Here is a 27255-nt window from a genome sequence, read left to right on the forward strand (position 1 = left end):
CCCCAAATCTATGAGGGTGCTCACTCACCCACCCACACACTCCCTTCTTTCCTCCCTGGCATTCCCCTATACTGGGGCTTTGAACAACCTCAGGCTCAAGGGCTTCACCGGCCATCCTCTGCCAATATGCAGCTAGAGCCATGGGACCCTCCATGTGTATTCTTTTGTTGGTAGTCCAGTCCCCAGGAGCTCCAAGAGATCTAGCCTTTCTATCTTCTTACCCTTTCAAAGTTATTTCATAGGCATTATTACTTTTTAATTATATTAGCTACAAGTAAGGAAATTATTAGATGTATGTGTTTGTATCTAAACAATGGAAGCCCCAGAATCAGTTCCATGTTTTATTACTGTGACCCTATACTCATGGAAGGAGTTACAGAGACAAAGTTTGGAGCTAAGACGAAGGGATGAACCATCCAGAGACTACCCCACCTGGGGATCCATCCCATAATCAGCCACCAAACCCAGACACTGTTGCATATGCCAGCAAGATTTTGTGGAAAGGACTCTGATATAGCTGTCTCTTGTGAGGCTATGCCAGTGCCTGGCCAATACAGAAGTGGATGCTCACAGACATCTATAAGATGGAACACAGGGCCTCCAATGGAGAAGGTAGAGAAAGCACCCAAGGACCTGAAGGGGTCAGCAACCCTATAGGTGGAGCAACAATATGAACTTACCAGTACCCCCAGAGCTCGTGTCTCTAGCTGCATATGTAGCAGAAGATGACCTAGTCAGCCATCATGGGGAAGAGAGACCCCTTGGCCTTGCAAACTTTATATGCCCCAGGACAGGGGAACGCCAGGGCCAAGAAGTGGGAGTGAGTGGATAATGGAACAGGGCAGGGGGAAAATATAGGGAACTTTTGGGATAGCATTTGAAATATAGATAAAGAAAATATCTAATAAAAAAAAGAAAATGCTTATTACACACACACAAAAATCAATGTTATTTTTGCACAATAAAGACATCCACTTCTAACATCCATGAGCTGTTGTAAGGATCAAAATTAATATGAAGTATATGTATATAGCATAATACTTAAACCATGAGCTCTATAGTAAAATAAGATTGAGTTCTGGCACCACTATATTTACACCCATAAACAAATTATTTAAACATTCTAATTGACATTTTTCATTCTTCTAAGATAGATAGTGTCTTAGTCAGGGTTTCTATTCCTGCACAAACATCATGACCAAGAAGCAAGTTGGGAAGGAAAGGGTTTATTTGGCTTACACTTCCATGTTGCTGTTCATCACCAAAGGAAGTCAGGACTGGAACTCAAGCAGGTCAGAAAGCAGGAGCTGATGCAGAAGCCATGGAGGGATGTTCCTTACTGTCTTGCTTCCCCTAGCTTGCTCAGCCTGTTCTCTTATAGAACCCAAGACTACCAGCCCAGAGATGGCACCACCCACAAGGGGCCTTTCCCCCTTGATCACTAATTGAGAAAATGCCTTACAGTTGGATCTCATGGAAGCATTTCCTCAACTGAAGCTCCTTTCTCTGTGATAACTCCAGCTGTGTCAAGTTGACACAAAACTAGCTAGTACAGATAGCACAACTATTAATGGACTACTATAAGATAATAGAGTAAAAGAATCTACCATAATACTAATTACATAGAAAGAGATCGACAGATGCTATTACTTTAAAATAATATATAAAAATAATAGCTATGGCTAAAGTCAATCCCGTTTGGTCCTGGGATTTTGGTCACATTTCTCTGGTGTCTGGGACCCTCCACTGACTAGCCCCAGTTCCTCCTCCCCCTGCTACCTATTTTTATTCTATTTCCTGCCCCTCTGTACTTCTCTCATGCCTTCTCCAGATTCTGATGCTGCCACCCTTATTTCTCCTTCTCCTTTCCCCTCCCCTGCACCCCTCTCTTTCCATCTCCTACCCAACAGAATTGACTTTAGCCGTAATGCACAGAGGAGGGGGAGCTAGAACCCATGGAGACCACCTCCAATAGATAGTCATGGCCCCTGGTCAAGGGATGGAGCCACCCACCCATCTCAAAGTTTCTTTTTTTTTTTTTTTTTTGGTGATTTACATTTTTTTATTACGTATTTTCCTCAATTACATTTCCAGTGCTATCCCAAAAGTCCCCCACACCCTCCCCCCCCCACTCCCCTACCCACCCATTCCCATCTTTTGGCCCTGGCGTTCCCCTGTGCTGGGGCATATAAAGTTTGCCTGACCAATGGGCCTCTCTTTCCAGTGATGGCCGACCAGGCCATCTTTTGATACATATGCAGCTAGAGTCAAGAGCTCTGGGGTACTGGTTAGTTCATAATGTTGTTCCACCGATAGGGTTGCAGATCTCTTTAGCTCCTTGGATACTTCTCTAGCTCCTCCATTGGGGGCCCTGTGATCCATCCAATAGTTGACTGTGAGCATCCTCAAAGTTTCTTAACCCAGAAATATTCCTGTCCAAAGGAAGAACAGGGACAAAATGTGGAACAGAAACTGAAGGAAGGGCCAATCGGGGAATGGCCCCATCTGGAAATACATCATGTCTGCAGATTACAAACCCAAAACTGTTGCCCTGATCAAAAGGTGCTTGTGGACAGGAACCAAGTTTGGCAGTTGTTGGGGAAGTCCAGCCAGCAACTGACCAATGCAGATGTAGATGTTTGGAGCCAACCATCAGAATGAACTCAGGGAACCTCGTGCGGGAGTTGGCAGAAGGACAGGGGGAGCAGAGGGGGGTTGCAATCCCATTAGAAGAACAACATAGGCTGGCCTGACCACCCAGTTCTCCCAGAGACTAGACCTCCAACCAAAGAGTGTACCTAGAGGGATCCATGGACAGCAATGGGAGGGGAGGCCCTTGGCCCCAGGGAGGTTTGATGCCCCAGCATAGAGGGATGCTGGAGCAGTGGGGCAGGAGAGTGTGGGTGGGTAGGGGAGCACTCTCATACAGGCAAAAGGGAGGGGGAGGGCAGATGTGGGATGAGGGTTTGTGGAGGGGTGCCAGGAAGTGGGATATCATGGGATGGGAGTTGGTGAGGGAGTAACCAGGAAGTGGCACATCATTTGAGATGTAAACAAATGAAATGATTAATAATAATAATAATAATAATAATAAATAAAATCATAAAAATAAAAAATAATAGCTTAGCATACATTTTCAATTCTAATCATAATCCTATATAAAAAAGAATTCTTAGTTTATATTGGAGTTTATATTATAAAATAGACCATAGTATAAACTGGAAAACATAAACCCATTATAAAATGTTTTCTCTTAACTTTATGGGACTTAGACATGTTTTCTTTTCATAATAATAGAAACTATCTGTACTATGGCTAAGCACTAAAAGTATATCATCAGCAGAAAATAATTTGACTATCATAAATGAGACCCTAAATTCAATCTACAGCACCTCAAAATAAATTTAAAAAATAGAAGCAATAACAAAACATTTAATAGATACCATGGTATGTACATCTATGCATTAGCTTATCTGATTCTTGTTCTCCTGAAGATATACATAGTACTTTCAATGCTTTACATATGAAAGAGGTTTAATATACATGAAAATATAAGTCAACCAATTATTCCTTGTCTGGTCAATGGTCTCTAATACTTTATCCATGGGCTGTTTTATCTGTTGGAGGAAGAGTGAGGGAAGGTGTGTGGTGAATGTGAATAGAAATAAGACATTGATACTTATAAAGTTGCTATTATGTGACAAATTCCAAACAAGACACACATTGTCACATTTGGTCCTTGCCAAAGTCTATGAGTTAGATATTCATAGTTTGCACAGGAGGAATCTAAATTCCAATCTAAATTTATATAAGGTATTCAAAATCAAAGCACAAATAACAAGCTCATTATTCTAGTTACCTAAAGACTTTGTATATGTTCTTATGATTAGCATCTAGGTCTGGAAATAACCAAATTCATGTAAAAGTAACAGGACTCCAATATACATTAACAATAAACAGTCTATATGTGAGTGTCTATACAAGTATTGTCAGTGTTGGATTCAATCAAAATAAGAAAAGAGCATAGAAAACCGAAGAACCCAAGAAGTTATTCCAAAGAAAGTAAAAGATGGTCTGGGTTGTATAGGATGCACTGGAGGGTCCACTAACAAAAATAAAATAAAAATAAATTGAAGAAAAAAAGGATCAGAGAAGGTAAAGGTTTTCTACCCCCTACACTTGATCTTAGCCAAAAGGCGGAGACGCGATGGTTTTCTACTTCCTAATGAACTTGTATGGAAGCCCTACTTCTTGACTGGCAGTACTAGAAACATCTTATAACTCAAGTGATTGGTTGAGTTCCGTGGGAGTTGGGTAATTTATGATATGTATTTAATACATCTCTGTCAAATACTCATTTATCAAGAATCTCTTGGCATAAATAAGGGAGCTGTAAATGTGTCCTCATCAATAAGATATGATCTTGGCAGGAGAAGGCTGGCTAGTTAGGCACCAAAACCATTACAGGGAGGTTCCTCTTATGGTCTACATCCTTATCAAAGGAACACATTCTGATACCAGTTGTGCTACTGTCCCAGAAATGACATATGTGTGCACATGCTGAGTCATACAGCTGCATTCATAAGTGCTATGGAGCATAAGCTGAAAATCACCTTTATTATTTGGAAAACCAAAACCATGAAAAATAAGGATACCAATCTTTTTCCCATATGAGCATAAAAAGTCCATGGACTGTGTCCTGGTACTCACTAATTTCAAGGATAATTTGGTGGTAAAAGGCAAAAAATGAATGTTATCAAGTTATAGTCTTTCATTGTAGTACTAGTCAATACTGTTTATTAAAATAAGATTTATTTTGTCAAAGAATAGAATATGATTGATTCATTTTTGACTACAAATTTCCCCTTTCTGGTTAAATAGTAGATAATGTTAAGAAAATTTTTCACCGATATGTTTAAAAGCAGAAAGATTTAAGAGCATTCGTGGCCAAGTTGGTAGAATACCAAAGTAAGATGCCTGACTCATAGTAAGTTCTCAATACATCATCGTCTATTTTTAGTGATAGTCATTAAGCCTCCTTTTCTGGCTCATCTATTCATTCCCTTACTCAACAGAGTTTTGGTAGTGCTGACGGGTGAGAAGGGATAAAATAGGTAATCTGGCACTAAAAATGCTTATTTCTGGGGACACTAAAGACTGTTTGAGATGGTATCTCAGTAATTTTACAGTATAAAATATGAACTTAAAAAAGATAGGAACATATAACAAAGAAACTAATGTCATCTCTCTGCATATGTCATTGCAATTATATTCAGCTCCAAAAGGGGGTGAGACTATAAACAAAATTCCTGGCTAAGTAGTCTGTGTGCTTGGATTCCAGTTGGGGGACCTTCATTTGAGTACACCACCCACAAGAATTCAAATGCAAATGAGCTGTAGAGAATGTCATACATAAATTGTATACATTAAGCAAGGTGGGTGGGTGAACCTGCTTGGAGGTAAAGGAGGATAGTCCTTCCTTTCACAAAGCTTTGACCTTTGCCATTAGCACATCCTGAGCCTATACTAAGTCATGAGTGTTACCAAGGCCTGCCATCAGCAATTTTGGCCCTAACTCCTCTTTAAATGTGAGTTTTTCCCTAGGATAGCTTATATGGAGATGGGTATGTGTTCAGCTAGATTATGGTACAGCCCCTTCAGAAAGCTTTAATATTTTTATTATTTATGGTTAATCTGTTCTTTTGAATTTATTTCTTCTCTCTATCATAGTTATACTATTTTTAAAGATACATGTAATCTAGTGGTGGAAAAACAGATTTATTGTCACTAACATTTTTGAAAGTGTCATTTTGTTAGGGAGTCTCAAGATAATCCTTTATGTTATAAATAATGAGCATTATCAATTGCTTCATATGAAGGGTGGAAAAACAAAATTCTAATGTAACTTAAAATATTTTTCACTAAGCTAAGGATGCTAATTAAGCGTCTATGTGCATACACATTCACATTTATGCATATCTAGGCTACTATTGACCTCTATCTGACTTTTAGGATCAAATAAATTAGGTATATTGACCAAATCAAACTCCACAAAACAGAATATGGTCTTGTGAGTTCTAACTCTAGAGAAAATTTATCTCAAAGGCGTTGTATTTCATACTTAATTTTCAAAATTCTCATTACTTTCTATTGTGTTATTGTGAATGAGACATGAGGTTTAACTTTGAATTATAATTACAAAGATACCATTAAGACCCTTTGACACAAAGTAATATGATTTAAAAAAAATCCTTGAGCCAGAGGTAAGGCAGCATAAATTTGAGGCTAACAAGATTCCCCACTCAAAGAGGAGAAAAAAATAAAGGCTTTGTTATAGAAAAAGCAATCAGCCAAACAGAAGCAAATTACTCAGGACAAATGTCCTTTTGGGGCATATATATATATATATATATATATATATATATATATATATATATAATTTTAACCAATTTTAATCAATGAATGGTCAGTGCTCCTTAAACAGTTTTCTGGACTGTGAATGGATTCTTTGATGAAGATATCAGAAATATATTTCTTCCTAAATATTGCCTCTTAGTTTACATTTTACCTGCAATCAATTTATAGCTCTACTATCATCTAGTTGTAGAGAAAGCAAAAGAAATAATTGAACTTGTAAAGATCAGAGGCTAGCTATTATTTTATATTTTATAGAAAAGGAAGATGTTTCAATTCAGTTCATTTTAATCAAGATCAATATGATGATTGAATTATCTAACTATATTTAGTATTATACAATACTCCTTATTCTATTAATAATTATAGAAAATATCATAAACACTGCTACATGATATATATAATTGATTATACATCGAATACTTATTAAAATATCAAGCTTATATAAGTATGATAAGCTATTACCAAAAAAGATCATACACATTCATTTGGCATAATATTGTTTCTCTAAAAGCAAAATGACAAGAGGAATTCCTCAGATTACTAATAATATAAGCCAAAGTGGAAAACATTTTGGAGACCAGTTCAAACTTTTATGGATTTTTTTTTTTTTGCCAAGTTCTAGGAAGGTTAATGTTGTTGTTATTAGTGTTGCTTTGTTGTTCAAAGTCATATCAACAAATCAACAGTAAAACAACAGCATTGTGTTCTAGAACTTTCCAAAGAGCCCATAAAAATTTGTCAGAAGTATTGGTTAATAGTCCAAAGCTATGAGCCATTTCAAACATGTGCACCTTCCTCTACCATCACACTGTCAATCAGAACAGAACATGTTCGAATCTTTCAACAAAGCCTAAATGAGTGTGGTGTAATGAGTAAGTCCTTCTTGTTCCAACAAGCTGAGACTCACCTTATATTGCACATTTGTGTCACTGGCATGAAATTTCCTACTCAACTGAAATCGATCCTAGGATTTGGACAAATATAGATAATAGTTCCGTTTCTGAAAGGATTTCAGGAGTAAAAAATCAGAAATGCCTGTGCAGCTTTGCTTCTGTAGATTTACCAAAAGAACAGAAGGATGCAACACATATACCTCCCTTGTGTGCCGCCCATGTGGAATTTAGAGCTAAAGTGTCCTCAGCCTTTTAGGCATGCATCTCTACCTTCTTTAAGGATGAAGTTAAATGGTTTCTAGATCCACAGTCAAACTGATTGCTGCCAGAGTTTACTCTAGGTCAAAGTCCTTTGACAAGTGGGTGAATTTGCTCTACCACACTCCCCCTGCTCCAATGTCAAGAATTGGATTGCAGCTCAACTGACTCACAGTCACGTGCTTCCCTGCACACTACTTAGCCAACACCAGTATTTTAATATACTGTTTCTGTGGGTTCTCATTGTGGTGCTGTAGGTTAAGAAAAGGAGATGCTGTTATCTCTGATTTTTGTCTAATACGATTCTGAACACAGTCTGCTTCCCCATTTGAAGCACTCCTATGAAAATGTTGCTGATTCCTCCCATCAATGACAGACAGGAGCTGCAAACATCAGTGAGTCAGCCAAAATGATTACTTGGCATCATGTCGACCACTATTTCCCAACCTACAAGTGTATCATGCATTTGGTGCGCTAGGGAGCCGCCTTGGGCGTGTCATTTTCCAAGGTTTCCTCATTTCCACCAGCTTCCTGTTTGTCACTTCTCTAGCTTCTAACTGTCACTGCAGCCAAGGCTTCAGCCAAAGCTTCAGACTGATGTCAAAAGCAAAAGTTCGGAAGTCCTCTGGGCAGGTGACGCTCACCTAACGAGGTAAGAATGGAGATTCATCCCAACCAGGAGACAGATAAGAGTGGACATCAGGTGCAGTGGGGCTGTCTGCATGCCCTTCCTAGACCTGTTACCTGTTGGCTCTGTGACCTTGGGCAGATCGTAAGTGTCTTGAAGCCATTGTTTTGTTACTTGTCAGTGAGGATGCTATTAATAACAAATGTATGGAGCTCTTCCATATTTAAGTAATGTAACTTAGACATTGAAGGCTACGTTTTAGATGTTTTCAATAGATACTATTATTAGTTCCAGTTTTTAAATTATATATAACATCCACAGATAGTATTTTAGAGCAGATGTAGCATGTATTCAAACCTATATGCATAAATAGAAAAGTGTGCTTTTAAAATTTAGACATTAATTGGATATAGAGTAATGGATTTCTGGTATCAGCATCTTATTCCAACAGTAAGAAAAGTAATAACCTATGCAGGGAATTTACACTGTAGTGTGTTATGTCTTCTGGGCCCCTTCATCCTCAAGGTCACACTACAAGAAAAGTCAAGATGTTGATATCTTACTGCTACTAACAAAGAACTAACACACCAAGCGATTAGCATCCTTACCCACAGTCAGGAAGCAGCGTGTTTGTGGAGAGGTGGAAATGTACAGGCTGGCTGATGTTAGCAGCAGCCAGCAGATGAGTTTGATTGCTCAGATGATGGTGACCTGTCTTTGAAGTTGTAATCTTTGAAACCATGGCAGTGGAGTATGGCTGCATGTGAAAATGTGCAAGGCAGGACTTTGGGAAGTATGCATGGGGAAGTGTCACATCCCTGGACACTGAGGCCAGTGTGATGACTTGGTGGAAACTCCATTTGTTCATTGTCTCTGCTTGCTCTCTGAGCTGAAAGTCAGGGATACAGACTGTTGCACTATTTAATTTGTCAAGATGACTAAACTTGTCCTCTAAACTAACAGCTGAACAAAGACAAGGTCATCAAAAAAACTTAAGCAAAATATACCTTGAAAGAGCCACACTCACTGCGTTGGATGAATAAGACTCCAAGTAACTTCCCCTGTATTTGGTTCTTCTATAAAGCAACCAACCTTCCCTGCCATCACTCCCCATTTCTGTTTTAACTCTAGTCATCAACATAGATGCATAAGATTAACCCTCAAACATTGAATATTTTATGCCAGGCATGCCTATGATGTGGCTATTTTTAACAACGGCTTGTTTGATACCTGGAACCTTAAGCGCTGGTGGATTCTTGGATTTTGAAAATAAAGTAAATCCTGAAGTGTGGATGAATGCTGTAAGTCTCCTACAAACTGCTTTGAAGAAAGTGGATTAGTGGGTGGTAAGATTGTAAAAGGTCCAATAGCAAAACTCTTAGATAAGAGAAAAAGTTTGTAACATTTTTTGTAAGTGTCAAGCTGAATTCTTTGACTGAATGACTGATTCTTTATAGCCATAAAAGGCAGAATGTATTATGTGTTATATGTATATGTGTGTGTATATATATACAATGTGTGTGTGTATATATATATATATATATATATATGTATATGTATATGTATATATACATATATATACACACATATATATGTATATATGTATATATATACATATATATATTCCTTTTAAATTCATGCTTTTAAACCCATTTGGATATTTCATGACAGAATTCTATTGGCATGGAACTTTACCATCTCTAAAGCCTAGAGGAGAGTCAAAAGACAAGTAGCAAGGAAATTTAACTTTGTCAGAAAAATCAACACCAAATACGCACCCCAATATCTCAGTAGATACCTTCCAGCATTCATTTATTTTATACTGACTTATGTAAGAAATTTAATTTTACAACTACCTGCAGCTATAGATTTTGTATAATCTACCCCCATTAACTTGTTCATCACTTTGTCTAGTTTTTCTTCTGGTGTCTCCTGAAAGGAGGAATTACAAATAACTCTATGTCCTCTACAGAGTGAAATAATCATGTACAACGGCTACCCCAGTGAAGAGTATGACGTCACCACCGCAGATGGGTACATTCTCGCCATCAACAGAATTCCCCATGGGAGAGCACAGACTGGGCAGACAGGTACAGGAGATGTGTCTTTTGGGGAGAAAGATACATGACTAAAATTTAATGCTAGCTATTCATTGGAAGGGAGACAACGTTATCCAAATTGGCTTCAGTTACTGCAGTGGTCTTTTAATGGCTAGTGAGAAAGTTCATTCTTTTCCCCCCAACTTCTCTAAAGACTCAAAGGACAAGACAGATGCTAGAAGGAGAAATCAAACATGCAAAAGTATAAAAATTATACTCTAAAAGGGAAAGCTAACTGCACCCATTAAAAGATTGTTTAAGGCAGCTAATTAACTATGCTGAGGGTGAAAGAAGTGTAAACAAAAGATTTGCAAAGGATCAGGGGTAGCCCATTCATTAGTCCCTGCATACCAGGTTGGTCCTGCAGCCTCTTTCCTACCAAGCATATTCAGGGGCAGCCAAGACCACCAGAATCACAGCGTGCTACATTCTGCCCTTCCAATAAAGAAACATGATTCAAGGGCTCCCAAATAAAAACTCAGAGTGGTGTGTGGACAAAATATAGCTGTTCAAGTTAGATTTAAATATCAAGTAACCAACAGACACATTGTAATGGAATAATGGAATATATATTCTAGGAGATGATTCTACCAAAAATAAAGCACTGTTCCCTTCATTTCAAATTAGAAGAGCATACTGGAATACTGGATCTTGTTTGTTTTGTTTGATTAATTGATTGACTTTAGTTTTATCTTTATTAAATCAGGCAACAAACTTGAGGGAGAAAAAGCTATGGAGAGGAGAATTTTATAGAAATAACTTCAAGGAGAGAAAAGTTTGTAATGATATGAAGTTCAAAACCACTTGTTAGCTGTGTCACTATGCACATTTTTAATCACTTATAGCTCTCAGCAACACTAACCATCTCCATTTAGAGATGATGAGTCCAGTCAACTTCTGAAACAGGCACAGAGTCACTTAAATAACAGGTGACGAAAACAGAATTTAAACGTGGGCATCCTGACCAGCCTGGACTGTACTTTTCGTCATTAAATTACAGTGCTAGTTTTTCCTGTTATTGTTGTTGCTTTGTTGTGTTTACATCAACAGCCTTGCTTCCTCTCATTCCACTGAGTATTCTGTCCCTCAGGAACTTGGGACTGGGCAGAAGGATTGCCAGAGTTTCTTCTGCTTTCATAGTTTGCAAATGACCCCCGCCCCATGAGCAAAAGCTGAAGAACAGGGTGAAAACGCAGCAAGGACCTAACCTGTGCCTACTTACACGTGCCTCTTCTTTCTCCTTAAAACTAACAAAGAACTGTATTAACCATCAAAACTTTTGCATTGTTGTAAGCATCTTCCAAGACATGCATGCAGGCTAGTCAACAAAGAACTAGATTATGCACTAATAAATCCAATGTAAAGTGAAAATAGCAGGAGGAAAAAAAATCATTTAATGCACCTAATTAACTAAATATAGTTCAAAACCACGGTGCACTGTAGTGCTGTGCACGTGTGATCCCATGGCTGTCTAGGAGGGGAAGCTCAAGTCTGTCTACCCTGTGTAGCTTCTAGAAAAGTACCGTATTGCTCCAGCTAGCCTGAGAAAAAAACGACACTCACAACTGAAGTATGGTTTATATTGAGCACATATTGATTTGTATCCATGATACGGCTGAAAACCTGCAAGCCAAGCCATCATGAAGTAATGCCTATAAATGCATTCCTAAAGGAGAACTGCCACAGGTGTGTGCCACAGGTGCGTGCCACAGGTGTGTGCTTGGGCTTGTCACACAATCAGGCTTAAGTTTCTGCTCTGAAATTTGTTACCAAGGAGACCATTTAGAAAAGTTGCTTCATTATTTAAAGCTTGATTTGCACACAATCTGTAAAATGTTCCTCAAAATTGAAGCTATTTTTAAGTTTTCCTCAGAAGTCAAGAAGCTGACACATGAACAAAAAGTCATCAGAACACCATGCTATAGTGCGTCCTCTGGCAGGGGTGATATAAATACAATACTCTACACTAATATACTAGTGACAAGAGGAGAGGACATGCTGTACATGTGTGTGTGCATGTGCGTGTGTGTGTGTGTGTGTGTGTGTGTGTGTGTGTGTGTGTGTATGTGTGTGTATGTGTGTGTTTCTATAATGTAAATTTCTCTTGCTTTCTCTCTTCACACCCAGGACCCCGGCCTGTTGTATATATGCAACATGCCTTGTTTGCAGACAATGCCTACTGGCTTGAGAATTTTGCCAATGGAAGCCTAGGGTTCATACTAGCAGATGCAGGTTATGATGTGTGGATGGGAAACAGTCGAGGAAACACTTGGTCAAGAAGACACAAAACTCTCTCAGCAAATGAAGAGAAATTCTGGGCTTTTAGGTAAATTGCATAAAATTTCTGGGAAATTGGAGGGTGTTTCTTTAAATACCAACTTGTGGCTAATGCATAATTTTTCAGGTCATAAAATCATTATGGTTTCTAATATTTCCTGACGTAGAATTCAGAAAGAAAAATTAATTCTACTGGTATCTCTTTCAAACCTTTCCTCTTAGACAGTCCATTTTAGAAATGTGTGGATGTTATATTTATTTTAAAAATTGTAACTGAGATTATATTTCATATTGACAGGTGTGGTAGCTCACACTTTTAATGTCAGTACTGGGGAGAAAGGAGGGTTTTCATGAGTTAGAGGCTAGTCTGGATTATATTGTGAATTCCAGGCCAGCCATAGTTAGGTCCTTATTAAAATGACATAACAGTACATCAAAAAACAAATAAATAGACAGAAACAAGAATAAAAGTGACCCACAAAAGGGAAGAAAGATTATATAGCATACTCTTTTAAGAAAAACTCTGATAGGATGCTTTAAAAATATTAATGAATAGTAAATAAAGTTTTGATTTGGTATTATGACAATTTATTTTAGTAAAATTGTTTTCTACTGTCACTAAGAGGACAGGCTGGTCCCTCATCAACTTCCCTTCCAAAGGACCTATGTACCAAGTTGACTTGCATCTTGCTCTTAGGACAGAGATCACATCATTTTTGTACCAATTAATAGTCATCATTCTCTGATTGGTCATCACTCCCTGACTAGGACTGGCAGAGAAAAGGAAAGGTTTGCACAAAATCTCTGAGATGACTACTTGTGCATGCATCAGCTTCTCGACTTCTGAAGGAAATTTAAAACTGGCTTCTATTTTGAGGAATATTTTACAGATTTTGTGCAAATCAGCTGTGGATAAGGGGCACAATTAGGGAAACATTCTGTATCCCTAATATTTGGCAAAAAGCTTGGGGCTATTTCCCTGTGAGGTGCCACAACAATTCTCTCACACTTTGCTGGATCAATTTATTGATCTGCTATGGTATGAATTTTACAAGTTCATGGGGTACTTGATCCTACTGAATGTAATATGGTCCTTTATTTTTTTTCTCCTCTATGGATCCTAGATGAATGTAGATTTCTGGTATTGGTATTATAGGATATTGAATACACACACACACACACACACACACTAAGACACTAAGAACATCAGGTTAAGTACTAAAAATCAAGTCATTTCTTATGCACAATCTAAGACCCATCGAAGTTCATTTCCCAAGTGGACATTTAAACAACTTCTCTGTTACTCAGTAAATGACAGAGTCATACTTGACGACAGGGATGGGTATTGAATAACAACCATCAATACCATAGGGGATTCAGAAGGAGAGAGAGAGAGAGAGAGAGAGAGAGAGAGAGAGAGAGAGAGAGAGAGAGAGAATGATAAGGAGAAAACTGAACAAAGAGGAGTGTGAGGAGGGAGAAGGCCCACTTGAAAGAATATGCTATGTCCTGCAGCCTTTCCTGCTGTCAGAAAGTAAACAGAATAGATGCATACAAAGTTGTAATCCTTTACATTTAACTGGGTGCATAATGATATACACACCAAATAAGTAGGTGGCCCAGAGTGAAACAAAATCAAGCAAGTGCCTGAGTTTTAAAAGTATAGTTGTATGAATTTATGGATTGTTTCATTTTGCAGCTTCAATGAAATGGCCAAATATGACCTCCCAGGGATAATAGATTTCATTGTGAATAAAACAGGTCAGGAGAAGTTGTACTTCATTGGACATTCACTCGGCACTACAATAGGTATGTTTACAAGGGTTAATGTTGTCAGACCTTTAAATTGGATCAAAATAATTGCTTGCTGGGTTTTTTTTATTAGATATTTTCTTCATTTACATTTCAAATGCTATCCCAAAAGTCCCTTATACCCTCCCCCCGCACTGCTCCCCTACCCACCCACTCCCACTTCTTGACCCTGGCTTTCCCCTGTACTGGGGCATATAAAGTTTGCTAGACCAAGGGTCTTCTCTTCCCAATGATGACCAACTTGGCCATCTTCTGCTACATATGCAGCTAGAGACATGAGTTCTGGGGGGTACTGGTTAGTTCATATTGTTGTTCCACCTATAGGGTTGCAGACCCCTTCAGCTCTTGGGTACTTTCTCTAGCTCCTCCATTGTGGGCCCTGTGTTTCATCCAATACCTGACTGTGAGCATCCACTTCTGTCTTTGCCAGGCACTGGCAAAGCCTCACAAGAGACAGCTATATCAGGGTCCTTTAAGGAAAATCTTGCTAGCGTATGCAATAGTGTCTGCGTTTGATGGCTGATTATGGGATGGGCCCCCAGGTGGTAGCGCACACCGGTAGGATTTGCTAAAGGAGGCAGAGGCAGGAGGATCACTAGTTCGAGGCCAGCCTGGGTTACACATTGCTTGCTGTTTTTAATGAATGCCCTTGTTTCTCTGTTCTGTGCTGAGAAAAACCTTTCTATTCTGTGTAGTCCAGGGGCTGAGTATAAAGGATTAACCCAACCTTTCCTCCTTTTGGATCACAGTCACATGTCATGGTGACATAAGTTTCCAGAAATAGATTCTGTCCAAAGTTCAGTGAGATAATTCTAAAGATAAGGTTTCCAGGTGCCCTTTTAAGCTGAGAGGACAAAGTCTAAGGCAAGAAGACAAATCAACAAAAGATTAGAGTCCCTATCAATCACACCTGCCTTACAACCCAGGTGCAATTTAAATAAATTAAAAGGGAGAGGCTCAAAGGTAAACCAGAGCAAATGGAAGCTAATTGGTTACCTTTGTGTGGGAGTTGAAACACCAAAACTTGCTCTAATAAACCAACCAGCCTTATGACTCGATTTAACATTTACAAAGTAGCTTTTAGATAAATAAAAATTAAAACAGCTATGCCAGTGCCTGGCAAATACAGAAGTGGATGCTCACAGTCATCTATTGGATGGAACACAGGACCCACAATGGAGGAGCTAGAGAAAGAATACAAAGAGCTGAAGGAGTCTGCAACCCTATAGGTGGAACAACAATATGAACTAACCAGTACCCCCAGAACTCATGTCTCTAGCTGCATATGTAGCAGAAGATGGCCTAGTCGGCCATCATCAGGAAAAGAGGCCCCTTGGTCTTCCAAACTTTATATGCCCCAGTCCAGGGGAAAGCCAGGGCCAAAAAGTGGGAGTGGGTGGGTAGGGGAGCAGGGCGGGGTGGGGGGGAGGGTATAGGGGACTTTCAGATAGCATTTGAAATGTAAATGAAGAATATATCTAATAAAAATTTGAAAAAAAAAAAAGAAAACCAAAAAATCAAAACAGTTCAGCTTGTTCTCTATCTTCAAGTGTAGATATTATGATTTCCCATATATTTGGTTGTTTTTTAATTTGTAACACTGGGCCTAGATCCCAGGGACTCATAAATAAAGAGCTCAGTGGTAACTGAGTTGCACATTCACCCCAAACTTTCCACAGACATTTTGAAAAGAAACCAAAGCTCCTGTTCCAAGTAAAAGTTTAAAGGAAATGAATTCAGATGAAATAAATACAGAGTCTTGAATATGTTACTCATCTTCCACTGAATGTCTTTAGGAGACTTAGTCACGTGACGTTGTGACATTTTAGATTAGGTAAAACAGCAAGAAAAATTGGATCTTATAATATTTCCATATTGCATAAGTATAAATTATCACCATTCCTATTAATCACCACAAAGAGAGGCTGACCTGTTCTTTATGCTTACAGGCATTTTTACAAGCCTGGGAGAGGAAGTGAGCAGGAGAGAACACAGATAAAAAGATTATCAACGTACCAATAAGAGAACCAAAGGAAGCCAGACAATTACACCATAATTATATCATATCCAGTACTTCTTGAGCATTTGCTATGTTTAGGGGTCTGTGTTCAATACTTTTCCTCCCTTGATCTCCCATACAACCCCACTGATGCAGAACATAGATTCAGAGGAGGTTGGTTAGACCGCACCAATGAGATGTAGAGACTCTTGCGGGGGGGGGGGGCAATTTAAAAGGAGAAAGATGAAACTTGCATCTGGGAAAGTGGGCAGAACTTACATTCTTACTGCTCTTCAAAGAAAATACAGTAAATGAGACCATTATACCCTGATAGAACCTGTTACACTTGGGCATGAACATGCTTAGTTAAAGACTTCTTGCATTTGGGGCAGAAGGTTGTTTGTTTGTTTGTTTTTCAAGACAGGGTTTCTCTGTATAGCTCTGACTGTCCTGGAACTCACTCTGTAGACCAGGCTGGCCTCGAACTCAGAAATCTGCCTGCCTCTGCCTCCCATGTGCTGGGATTAAAGGTGTACGCCACCACTGCCCTGTTCCATATGTGTTTGTGAGTGTGTCTCCAGCAGAGACTGAACAATGCGTCTTGGGAAAGTAAACTACCCAGATACCCACTGTAGCATCCTCAGATGCAATACTGATCCCTAGCCTTATCCTCAAGGTTATAAATGGGCACAATGCCACTGCTGAGGACAGCAAATGGAGACACCTTGGCCTTTCTGGTATCACTGTGGATCCAAGGAAAACATCTTCACTTTGGGAAGCTGGTAACAGTGTGAATCGGGTCTGAGTATCCAGGAAGGCACCAGGGATAACAACAATGATATACTACTCTATAGTAGATAAGAAAGAATGGCTTTTGTTTGTGTCCTGTGAGCTGTTCACTTTTAGAAGCTTCGTGACCCCACAAGCATCTTAGAATTGCAGATGGCCGGCATGTTTGTGTGCTCAGAAAAGAAGGTTTCTATAGTTCACCAAGCAGTAGCTGCTTTCCTCACCTGTCAGCCACTACAATTTCCCCTAAATGAATTAAGATGTCTAGCAAATAGCATTAGAGAACATTACAAACTCGTGACTCGCTAGAACTTAAGTCAGATTATCTTGTCAGAACAACTCAGAGAACCTTTACAATTCTTCCCCTCTCTCACTGCAGTACGAAGCCGAAGTACAATGTTGCAGAAACCCACTCACTCCCACTGATGAATATTTTGCATATGTATATAGAATTTGTATGAGATTGTCTTCTCTCCTATTCTCCCAGGATTTGTAGCCTTTTCCACCATGCCTGAACTGGCGCAAAGAATCAAAATGAATTTTGCCTTGGGTCCTGTGATCTCATTCAAATATCCTACAAGCGTTTTTACCAATTTGTTTCTACTTCCAAAATCCATAATCAAGGTAGGCTCCTCGTTTTGCCAAATTTTATCTCAGAATCTCATCTTGTATTATAGATCCTCATTATTTTTTAATCTGTAAAAAATAGACATAGGAACTTTAGATAAAGTCCATGAAGATTTTTAGAAATCAGAGTCCATGAGGATGTACTTCAACGTGTACAAGTGTGTATATCTGTGTCATAGCAACTGTAGGTACCATATGAAATTAACTAAATTCAGTCACTTACAGAAAGGCATGTTTAGACTTGAGATGAGGTGAGTCCTACACCAGTTTATTATTTACTCATGCATTTTAATGGTCTGTTTTGTTGGACCATTAAATTCATTAATGGTCTGAACCCATTAAGTCAATGGGTTCAGAAGACATTCTTCACGTTTCACATGATTATGAATGTCTTGGTTTTACATTAGAAAACCCTCACTAATTTACATTTTATCCATATGAGAGTTTTCTCTATTAAAGTACTTAGGTTTATTCCACCACCTCAACATCAAGTTCAAGTATTTATCTAAATACTTAGTGTAAAATAATTGTTTAATAAACAATTGTGGATTTGGAATTCTATTCACCCAAGAGTTGTTTCAGCTTTATCTTCCATTGGTTTCAGTTTCTTATGGCAACAAATAGCATATCTTGAAGTGTAACATTAATAATTTGTTAATATTGTCCTGTGTTTTACGAATGATGGTTAAAAAAAAAAACCTAATTTGTGTGAAAATGAAACCAGAAAGCCAATTAGACAGTCACAATAATTCTTATCAAAAGAAGACAAGACCCTGCTTTGTGATAGAGTTGTGGAAATGAAAGAAAATATTAGCACACAATATATATTTTCCTATCGCCAAATGACAGCTTACACACCAGCCTCATTGCTTTGTTTACTTTGAGTAGAGGGAATGTAACAACTATCTTGTCATCGGTTAGCTTTGACTTCTGTCTACATCCGGGCAGGATTGGCTAAGTGAATTTGTTTCTTGTCTGTTCATCTCCCTGCCTTCCTTCCATCCTTCTTTCTTTTGTTCTTTCATTCTATCTTTCTTTCGCTTTCTCTTGTGGTCTTTTGAGACCCCCACTTAATTATCACTACAATCATTGAACTTACAGCAATCATCCTATTACTATCTCCACCACCACACTCAGCTGAGCAAACTACTTTGCTAAATAAAATTTGGAATAGACACAGCCATCTATAAAGGCGTCAGTTTTGTAAAATGGATTGCTCTTATTTCAAAGGTCAGATGTGAGCCTGATAATGCTTCTGTTTTATGACTGGGTGCATTCCTTTCTGTCAGAAGTGCCCTGCCTCTTTAAGACCTAACTCTCTGATTCACTGGACACTGGTTTTCTATGCAGTCCCTGGACTCCACCAGTGATCTTCCCACGCTTACACTCACAAGCCCTAGATATTTTAACATGCTGCCTTGTGGCATCATTATGGACTTGATGTCCAGGGCTAACTTCTCTTTGGTATTTCATTCTCTACTTTTGGTCATGAAGATTGGTTAGTTTATGACAGAAATACACAGCCACTGTGTACATGAGAAATGCAGATAAAACCTACGTTTCCTTTCTGTTCAGTGTAGCATTTCATCACAAAGTGAAAACATCTTTCACCTTTCTTACCATAGAGTAAGAACATGGCAATCTCTGTTTAGTCAGATTGATTCTCCATAGTGGAGCCCCCTGGAATCTGGAGAAGTGAACTTGGAGTCACAGATTTCTTACTATGAAGTATGACCTTCTGTATTTGGAAACAGATGTCTACTGCTCCTCAACTAAGGAAAATGGATGCAAAAATAAATAGACTGCCAAACTGGTTCACTATTATAATTAAGAAAATACAAGGTACTCAAGGAGACACCTTAAAACATTTTTTTTCTTTGTTTTCACAGCTTGTGTTTGGCACCAAAGGTGTCCTTTTAGAAGATAAGAATGCAAGGATGTCATTTATCACATTCTGCAACCAAAAGCTACTCCAACCATTGTGTAGTGAATTTATGTCCTTGTGGGCTGGATTCAACAAAAAAAATATGAATATGGTATGTATAATAACTATATGCATGTTTTATGCTTTCTTTTGATTTATGTTTATCTCTTATACTATATAAATTTATAATATATAGTACATTTACTATATAAATATACTATATAAATGCATAGGTGTTATAAGCCCTTAATGGCAGACATTTGATATGCATGAAAGATTGAGTATCCCAAGAGATCGTGACCATCAGAACTGGAAAAGGAAAAGATCCATCCTATGTCAAAGATAGGAGATAGTGCTACATTCATTCTCACGTGTTTACAAGAAGCTACAGCTTATGGCAATCTCAGTTTACTTCATTTTGTGATACTAATTTAAAAATAAAATTCTAGGAAAGGAGATGTTTGAGTAAGCAGTGCATTTACCACATGTGTGCAGTCATTAATGTGTGAATCTGAATTTGAACAAAATCCATGCCTGAATGTGAAAAGATTAGTACAGAATGGAAGGAAATGGAATCCCCTACTTAGGAAGAAGTTAGACTTCTGTTTCATTGGGAACTCGTTCCTGTTGAGAATAATAAGGAGAAGGAAACTACAGTTGGGGAATAGAGTGGTTACATTGGTTACATAGCTCTCCCTACTATAGTCCCATGACCATTTAGCAATTACCAACTAGAGAGAATGCACAGCAGTTAAAAGAACCCATTTCCAAAGGAGCTGTTCACCACCCATCTCTTTCCCCTTCCAAAGGAGCTGTTCACCACCCATCTCTTTCCCCTTCCATCCCTCCTGTGTGCTATCAGAGGCTACGCCCCTGAGGAACAACTGATTAAGAAGTTACCTTGTTCAGAAGTTAAGATGTTTAATGAGTTTTTTTTCATGTGGGCCATTAAGATCTTAAGTCCCACGTATGGGTATTATTCGACCCCATAATTTTTACCCATATGATCTCCGTGAAGATTAAAATAATCTCTCAAAGAAACGGATTTCCTATTTTATTTTTACATTCTTACAGTATGTCCTCTTTAACAGGTTGAGAGCATGAGTTATAATGGATTTGTTTATTTACTTACTTATTTACTTGCTTACTTACTTTCTTATTTTTATGGTTTTCTGAAACATGGTCCCACACTGTAGCTTAGATTGGCCTTGAACTCATGATTTCCTTGCTTTTGTTCCTACCCCTACTACCGAGTGCTAGGATTAAAGGTGTGCTCTGCCACGTCTACTAGGCTAATTAATGTATTTATTTTTGTAGATAAAAAAAATCTGTAAAACTCTATGTTTTTAAAAAATGAGCAAAGTCCTAAAGATGATAAGTAACAACATGCAGACCTGAAATCTAGGATGTATAGTCTCTCTTTGACAACCTACACATCTATTTTGCACACACCAACCGTATATCTGAATACACAATCCTTCTGTTTGCATACAGAACGTTGGTTATTTTTTCTCTGCACCAAGATTCAGACTTTGTGTAGGTTCCCCGCCCCCTCAGGAAACACTTCCCCAAATTACCCTAAATCTACTCACAGTCATGTGTTTCATACACACACATTCACACAGAAGGTTTTGCTGACTTTTTCAAAGCACCAGTATTTGTTAATCCACTCTTGATTGTTCTCTACTTCTGAGAGATGTAGTTCATTTCCTTAGATGACTGCTTTTAACTTCCTAGAGTCGACTGGATGTGTACATGGCCCACGCTCCCACAGGATCATCAATTCAGAACATGCTGCACATAAAGCAGGTACCATCTTTATCACAGAGAGTCAACTCTTTACTTGTTTCAATGACTGTAAAAGGTCTTAACCCACCCTCTCAACACGCTTGTCTCTAGAAAATGAGAACATCATCTGCACTTTGTTTTTGCTGCCTCTTCGGGCTTTGATTTTCCTAGACTTCAAGAGAAAGAGTTTTGTGGTAGATAACAAGTGTGTGACACAAAGCAATGCCATTTTAAGCTAGAGCTGGTAAAATATACCCTCAGCTGAAGTGAAGGGTACACTGAGGCAAGCTGAAGCTTCCTCCAAGGGAGGGGTGTCTGGGATGTGACTTTCTAACGGGGCTTATTTGTCCATTAAGTTCTTCTTTCAGACTAATAAAAACCATCTTCATCCCTCTGTTGGACAGCATTCTCCATATTGATGAGACATTTATTTTCTTCTGGGAATCCAGTGCCCTTTTCCCTGCCCACCTGATCGCTCTCTAAGACTCACTGTCATTCTCACGATTCTCTCTCTAAAACATTAATTTCAGCTTTACCGATCTGATGAATTCAGAGCTTATGACTGGGGAAGTGAAGCTGAAAATATGAATCACTACAACCAGGTGAGCCACGCAGAGACTGACTGCAGCATAGGGTTTTGAGAAATTTTGATGAGAAAATGAATGAGAACACTCCTATCTGGTAACTTCTGACATTGATAATGACAGAGTTTTTATTATTATTATTATTATTATTATTATTATTATTAATCTGTGTTCATTTGTTATATGCAGACTTTTAGAAATGAAGGAGCAGACAAAAAGGAGAGTAAATCTCTTGCATTCACTCTACCTAGAGGTGATAGATATTAGATACAGATTTTGTTTTCTCTCAATTTTCAGCATGTATATTAGCTTTACATAACTGTTACTCTTGCTTCTTTATTTCAAATTACAGTAAGAAATAACCAGTGGCAAACTTTTTTTTAAAGGTTGGATAATGCTGGAAATTGTTTCACAGCAATCTTTATTCACATCCTAGTTATATAAATACACAGTTCTGATGGAAACGAACATAGATTCACTTAGCATTGTAGACTCACTTAGCATTGGATTTTACTATGCCCTTAGTCACTCTTCTCCTCTTCTTCTGGTTGGGACTGGACTTATAAATGTTGAATAATCACATTGAAGTTAAATTTTGAATTGGCTTTTTCTACAATGTGAGCCACCAAGTTTTTATTTCATTTTTAAATATGAGAACCTCCTCCAGTTTCCCCAGTACCATTTGTTGCAAAGCTTGCCTTTCCTCCAGTGCATAGTTTTTACACCTTTATGACTGTGTCATTAATTTCTGGGTCTCTTGTTGTATTAAGATGGTCTACATGTCTATGTTTTTTTAACTCTCTAAAGTATTTTATTGTGACAAACAAAGAAGATGCAATCAAACAAACATACAGAATCATGCATTCAGTACTTGATAAATGTGTGATAATATTGATGAAATTATCTTATGTGGTTTTAAAGATTTATTTACCTTTGTTTTACATATATAAATATCTTCCCTGCATAATATATATATGTGTGTGTGTGTGTGTGTATATATATGTGTGTGTGTGTGTGTGTGTATATATGTGTGTGTATATATATATACCATGTATGTAACTCCTAACAGTAGAGGTCAGAATAGAATATTTTGTTCCTTGGAACTGAATTACAGTTGGAAATTGCCATCTGGGTGCTATGAACCCAGGCCCTTTGTTATGAGTAGCAAGAGCCTTTTAAAAAAAAATAATTTATTATATTATTTTATCATTTAGTACATTTCAAACATGGCCTCCTCTCCCTTCCCTCTTCCCTCTCCCTCTCCCCCAGATCCACTGCTCCTCTATTTCCTTTCAGAAAAGAGCAGGCCTCCCAGGGAGAGCAACTGAACCCAGCATGACAAGATACAGTAAGACCTGGCATATAGCCTCATATCAAGGCTGGATGAGGCAACCCAGTTGAGGGAAAGGTCCCACTCTAACTGTGTACATTTGGAATCAGAAATTGTGATGTCTCAATTATTTTTCTCCTTAGAATTGCTTTGCTTATTTGTGTCCTTTTTTTTATTTCCATACAAATTTTATGGCATTTTCATCTCTCTATAAAGAAAATCATTAGAATTTTGATGGGGTTGCTTTGAATCTGTAAAGTCCTTTTGGTACCAGCCACTGTTATGACCTTACAAGAGCCCCCGTCCTTTACAAAATATAAGCAAACAAACCTCCCTTCGATCCATCGATGTTTTGAAATCCTCATTCTGTTACTATTTTTTCCAATGTTTTTAAAGATAGAAGTAGAAGAGGCACACTTCCCCCTCTGTTCTTTCCTAACCTTTGGAAAAGTCTATTTGGGGTCTTTTCCTGTTATTTGGCACTCTACTTAAAGCTACTTGTGGTGAAGAAGAAGAAGAAGAAGAAGAAGAAGAAGAAGAAGAAGAAGAAGAAGAAGAAGAAGAAGAAGAAGAAGAAGAAGAAGAAGAAGAAGGAGAAGAAGAAGAAGGAGGAGGAGGAGGAGGAGGAGGGGGGGGAGGAGAAAGAAGAAGAAGGAGAGAGAGAAAGAAAGGAAGGAAGGGAGGAAGGAAAGAAAGAAAGAAAAAAAGAAAGAAAGAAAGAGAGAGAGAGAAAGGGAGGGAGGGAGGGAGGAAGGAAGGGAGGGAGGGAGGGAGGGAGGGAGGGAGGGAGGGAGGGAGGGAGAGAGGAAAGAAAGGAAAGAAAGAAGGAAGGAAAGAAAACTTGCTTTTCTATTCTCACCCTTTGGAGTCCTTTGTATCAATTGGGAACAATCTCCCTTGTCCTGAATTTCTATAATCTAATGCTCTGCCCCCTGCCAACCCCTCCTCCCTTATATTAACTACTCATCTTCCCAACCCTCCTATACTATTGGCATTCCCCTAAGATTCTTTACCCATTCCTCTTATTATTTAGGGGGAATGTAGTCATCCCTGGAGCTTTAATTCAGAGAATCCATATTGTTTGTCCTGAGTTTGGTAGAATCAATTTTAGCTTACCTCTCTCTAGTCATTCCACAGCTCATATGTTAGCTGTATTAACACAGAGCTCGAAAAAGAATGACTCTGTTCTGTTTCAAAGTTTCTAAAAGTTCTGGATTCCTTGGCTTGGTACATTGGTAAGTTTCTAGCTCCTGGTTATGGTCCACACACTGGTCCTTTCCCTGGGAGGCTCTCTAACGCACAGCTTTACCTGTTTTCTTCATTACTTTTCTGTTGGTATGACACAATACCATGACCACAGTAACTTATAAAAGAGTTTAATTTGGAACTCATGGTTTCAGAGGGTTGGAGTCTATGACTATTATGGTGGGGAGCAAGGCAGCAGACAGTCAGGCATGGCACTGGAGCAGTAGCTGAGAGGTCAAATCTTGAGACAAAAACCAAGAAGCAGGAAAAAAAACACTGGCATGGTGTGGATTTTGAAACCTCAAATCCCACTTCCAGTGACACACCTCCTCCAACAAGGCTACACTTTTGCAATTCTTCCCAAACAGCTCCATCAGCTGAAGACCATGTTTTCACATATATGAGCTTATGGGGGCCATTCTCACTCAAACCACCACACCAGTCAAAACCTACCCCACTCTTAAAAGTCTGGATTCAATACCTTATTAGCTATCTTTCTTTGCTTGCGTGCATATTTTACAAACTTCCTGGAAACCAAGATCATACATTGCATTGGAACTACACATCCCTGTTTCCCTTTGTCTGACAGCCTGACAGCTATGCTCACAGCAGACATCCATTTGCAGCCTTTTCGTTCATTTGAATTTGTGTATTGCTAATGAAGGTGTCTTTTCATGGTTATCCTTTGTGTCTCTCACAGAGTTACCCTCCCTTGTATGACCTGACGGCCATGAAGGTACCCACTGCCATTTGGGCTGGTGGACACGATGTGCTCGTAACTCCTCAAGATGTAGCCAGGATACTTCCCCAAATTACAAATCTACGCTACTTCAAGCAATTTCCAGATTGGAACCATTTTGATTTTGTCTGGGGCCTTGATGCCCCTCAAAGACTGTACAGTAAAATCATAAGTTTGATGAAAGAATACTTCTAAATACAGTCCATCAATTTTTCAGTCAAACTTTGCTTCCAGGCCCATGAGAGGCTTTAGGAAAACCCCTGGAAAATGGTAAGCTTTCCTCCAGCATTCACTCGCTGTTGCTGAAGTGGTACTGGGACTTGGTGCTCCACCCAGAAGAGATTTGACTTGTACTGCACTTTTCTTAAAGGAAAGTCTAAATCTGACAGGTCAGGGTGTTATCCTCCTGATGAGGATCAGAAGCAGGCCTTCTTTCCAACCCAAGATGACCTAATGAAGATTTCTCCACCCACTGCATAATTGAGAAAATTGTTAAGAAAGGACTCTCTCAAAAGCTGAGGATGTAGCTCTGGTAGGTAGCATGTGTGAAGCCATGGATTTGAACTTAATATATACACTCTCTTGTTTTTTAAAGAAGTGACTATAAGCTCGGGAATGTAGCCTAAAGAGAAAGGCTCTGGCAAGGCAGTCATGTGGATACACATTGTGTGACTGTGACTACCTGAATTCACAATTTGGCCATAGGTATTAGAAATAAGGCACAAAAGAAATCTTAGCTCCCATCAACAAGCATAAAAGAAAGTAATATGAAATACAATCAAAATTTAAGTTTTCCAGAAACTTATACTACTACAAACTGGCAAGGGGATAGAAAAAATTTGGGAAAATGAACTGAAAATAAATTGTCTATTACTAAAATTGTCTACTATAGGACAAAGATTAGCACAAAGATAAGTTAAGAAGCCTAACTGATAGCAGAGTATTAGAGCCAGCTGTGAGAAAACAAGAGTCTTAGGTATAATGTTTGTATTGATGTGATATTTAAAGCTTAGAACTAGAAAATAAAGTGTAGAGAAAAAAGAAAGAGGAAGGAAGGAAGGAAGGAAGAAAGAAAGAAAGAAAGAAAGAAAGAAAGAAAGAAAGAAAGAAAGAAAGAAAGAAAGAAAGAAAGAAAAGAAAAGAAAAGAAAGAAAGGAAAGAAGGAAAGGAAAGAAAGAAGGAAGCTAGCTAGCTAGCTGTTTGGGCTGAGTCAGTGATGGTTCCATGGATAAAAGCATTTGTTGTACAAGCGTGTCAACTTGAATTCAAATAAAAGTCTGAATGTGCCTGTATCTATCTGTAACCCTAGAATTTTATGGGAAACAGACCAGAGGGTGACTGGGCTTGTTGACCTCCACCCTAACTCCTGGTTCATTGACAGACCCTGCTTCGAGGGAATAAGTTGGAGAGTGCTAAAATAGGACAACTGAGGTCATCCTCTGACCTTTGTACCTGCTCACACACATACCACCATTTACAAACACACATAGACACACACACACACAATTATGGGACATACCTACATACCTTGCACATTTTCTCACACATACATATAAAAGAAAGTGGACAGACAAGCAGATGGAAGGACAGTCAGACAGAAGACAGAAGATAGAAGATAGATAGATAGATAGATAGATAGTTAGATAGATAGATAGATAGATAGATAGATAGATAGATGATTGATAGATAGATGATAGATAGATAGATAGATAGATAGATAGATAGATAGATAGATAGAAAGTAGATCTATTACCATCTTTAAAAGATGTTGGATCTTGGCTCTATAATTAATAGAGTTAAAATAGTAACATAAAGTTTTACCATCAGCTCTTCTATTCCTGGATGG

At 38.5% G+C, this 27255-nt stretch overlaps 1 protein-coding gene across 2 annotated transcripts; it reads left to right on the forward strand.

The window, feature by feature from the left end:
- Positions 1-7812: 7812 nt before the first annotated feature.
- On the forward strand, positions 7813-26701 carry Lipn (lipase, family member N). 2 transcript variants are annotated; one of them, XM_006527333.2, is made up of 10 exons: positions 7813-8220; positions 9382-9497; positions 10169-10286; positions 12423-12621; positions 14272-14381; positions 17660-17796; positions 19689-19835; positions 21461-21532; positions 22042-22113; positions 25371-26701. In XM_006527333.2, the coding sequence occupies exons 2-10, from the start codon at positions 9384-9386 to the stop codon at positions 25602-25604; spliced, it is 1203 nt and encodes a 400-aa protein (XP_006527396.1). In that variant the 5' UTR covers positions 7813-8220; positions 9382-9383; the 3' UTR covers positions 25605-26701. The 2 variants fall into 2 exon arrangements, with proteins under 2 accessions (XP_006527396.1, NP_081616.1); NM_027340.2 differs by having other exon boundaries at positions 8113-8340; positions 25371-25673.
- Positions 26702-27255: the final 554 nt, after the last annotated feature.

The sequence above is a fragment of the Mus musculus genome, chromosome 19 (assembly GCF_000001635.26).
Source record: "Mus musculus strain C57BL/6J chromosome 19, GRCm38.p6 C57BL/6J".
In the NCBI taxonomy this organism is placed as follows: Eukaryota; Metazoa; Chordata; class Mammalia; order Rodentia; family Muridae; genus Mus; species Mus musculus.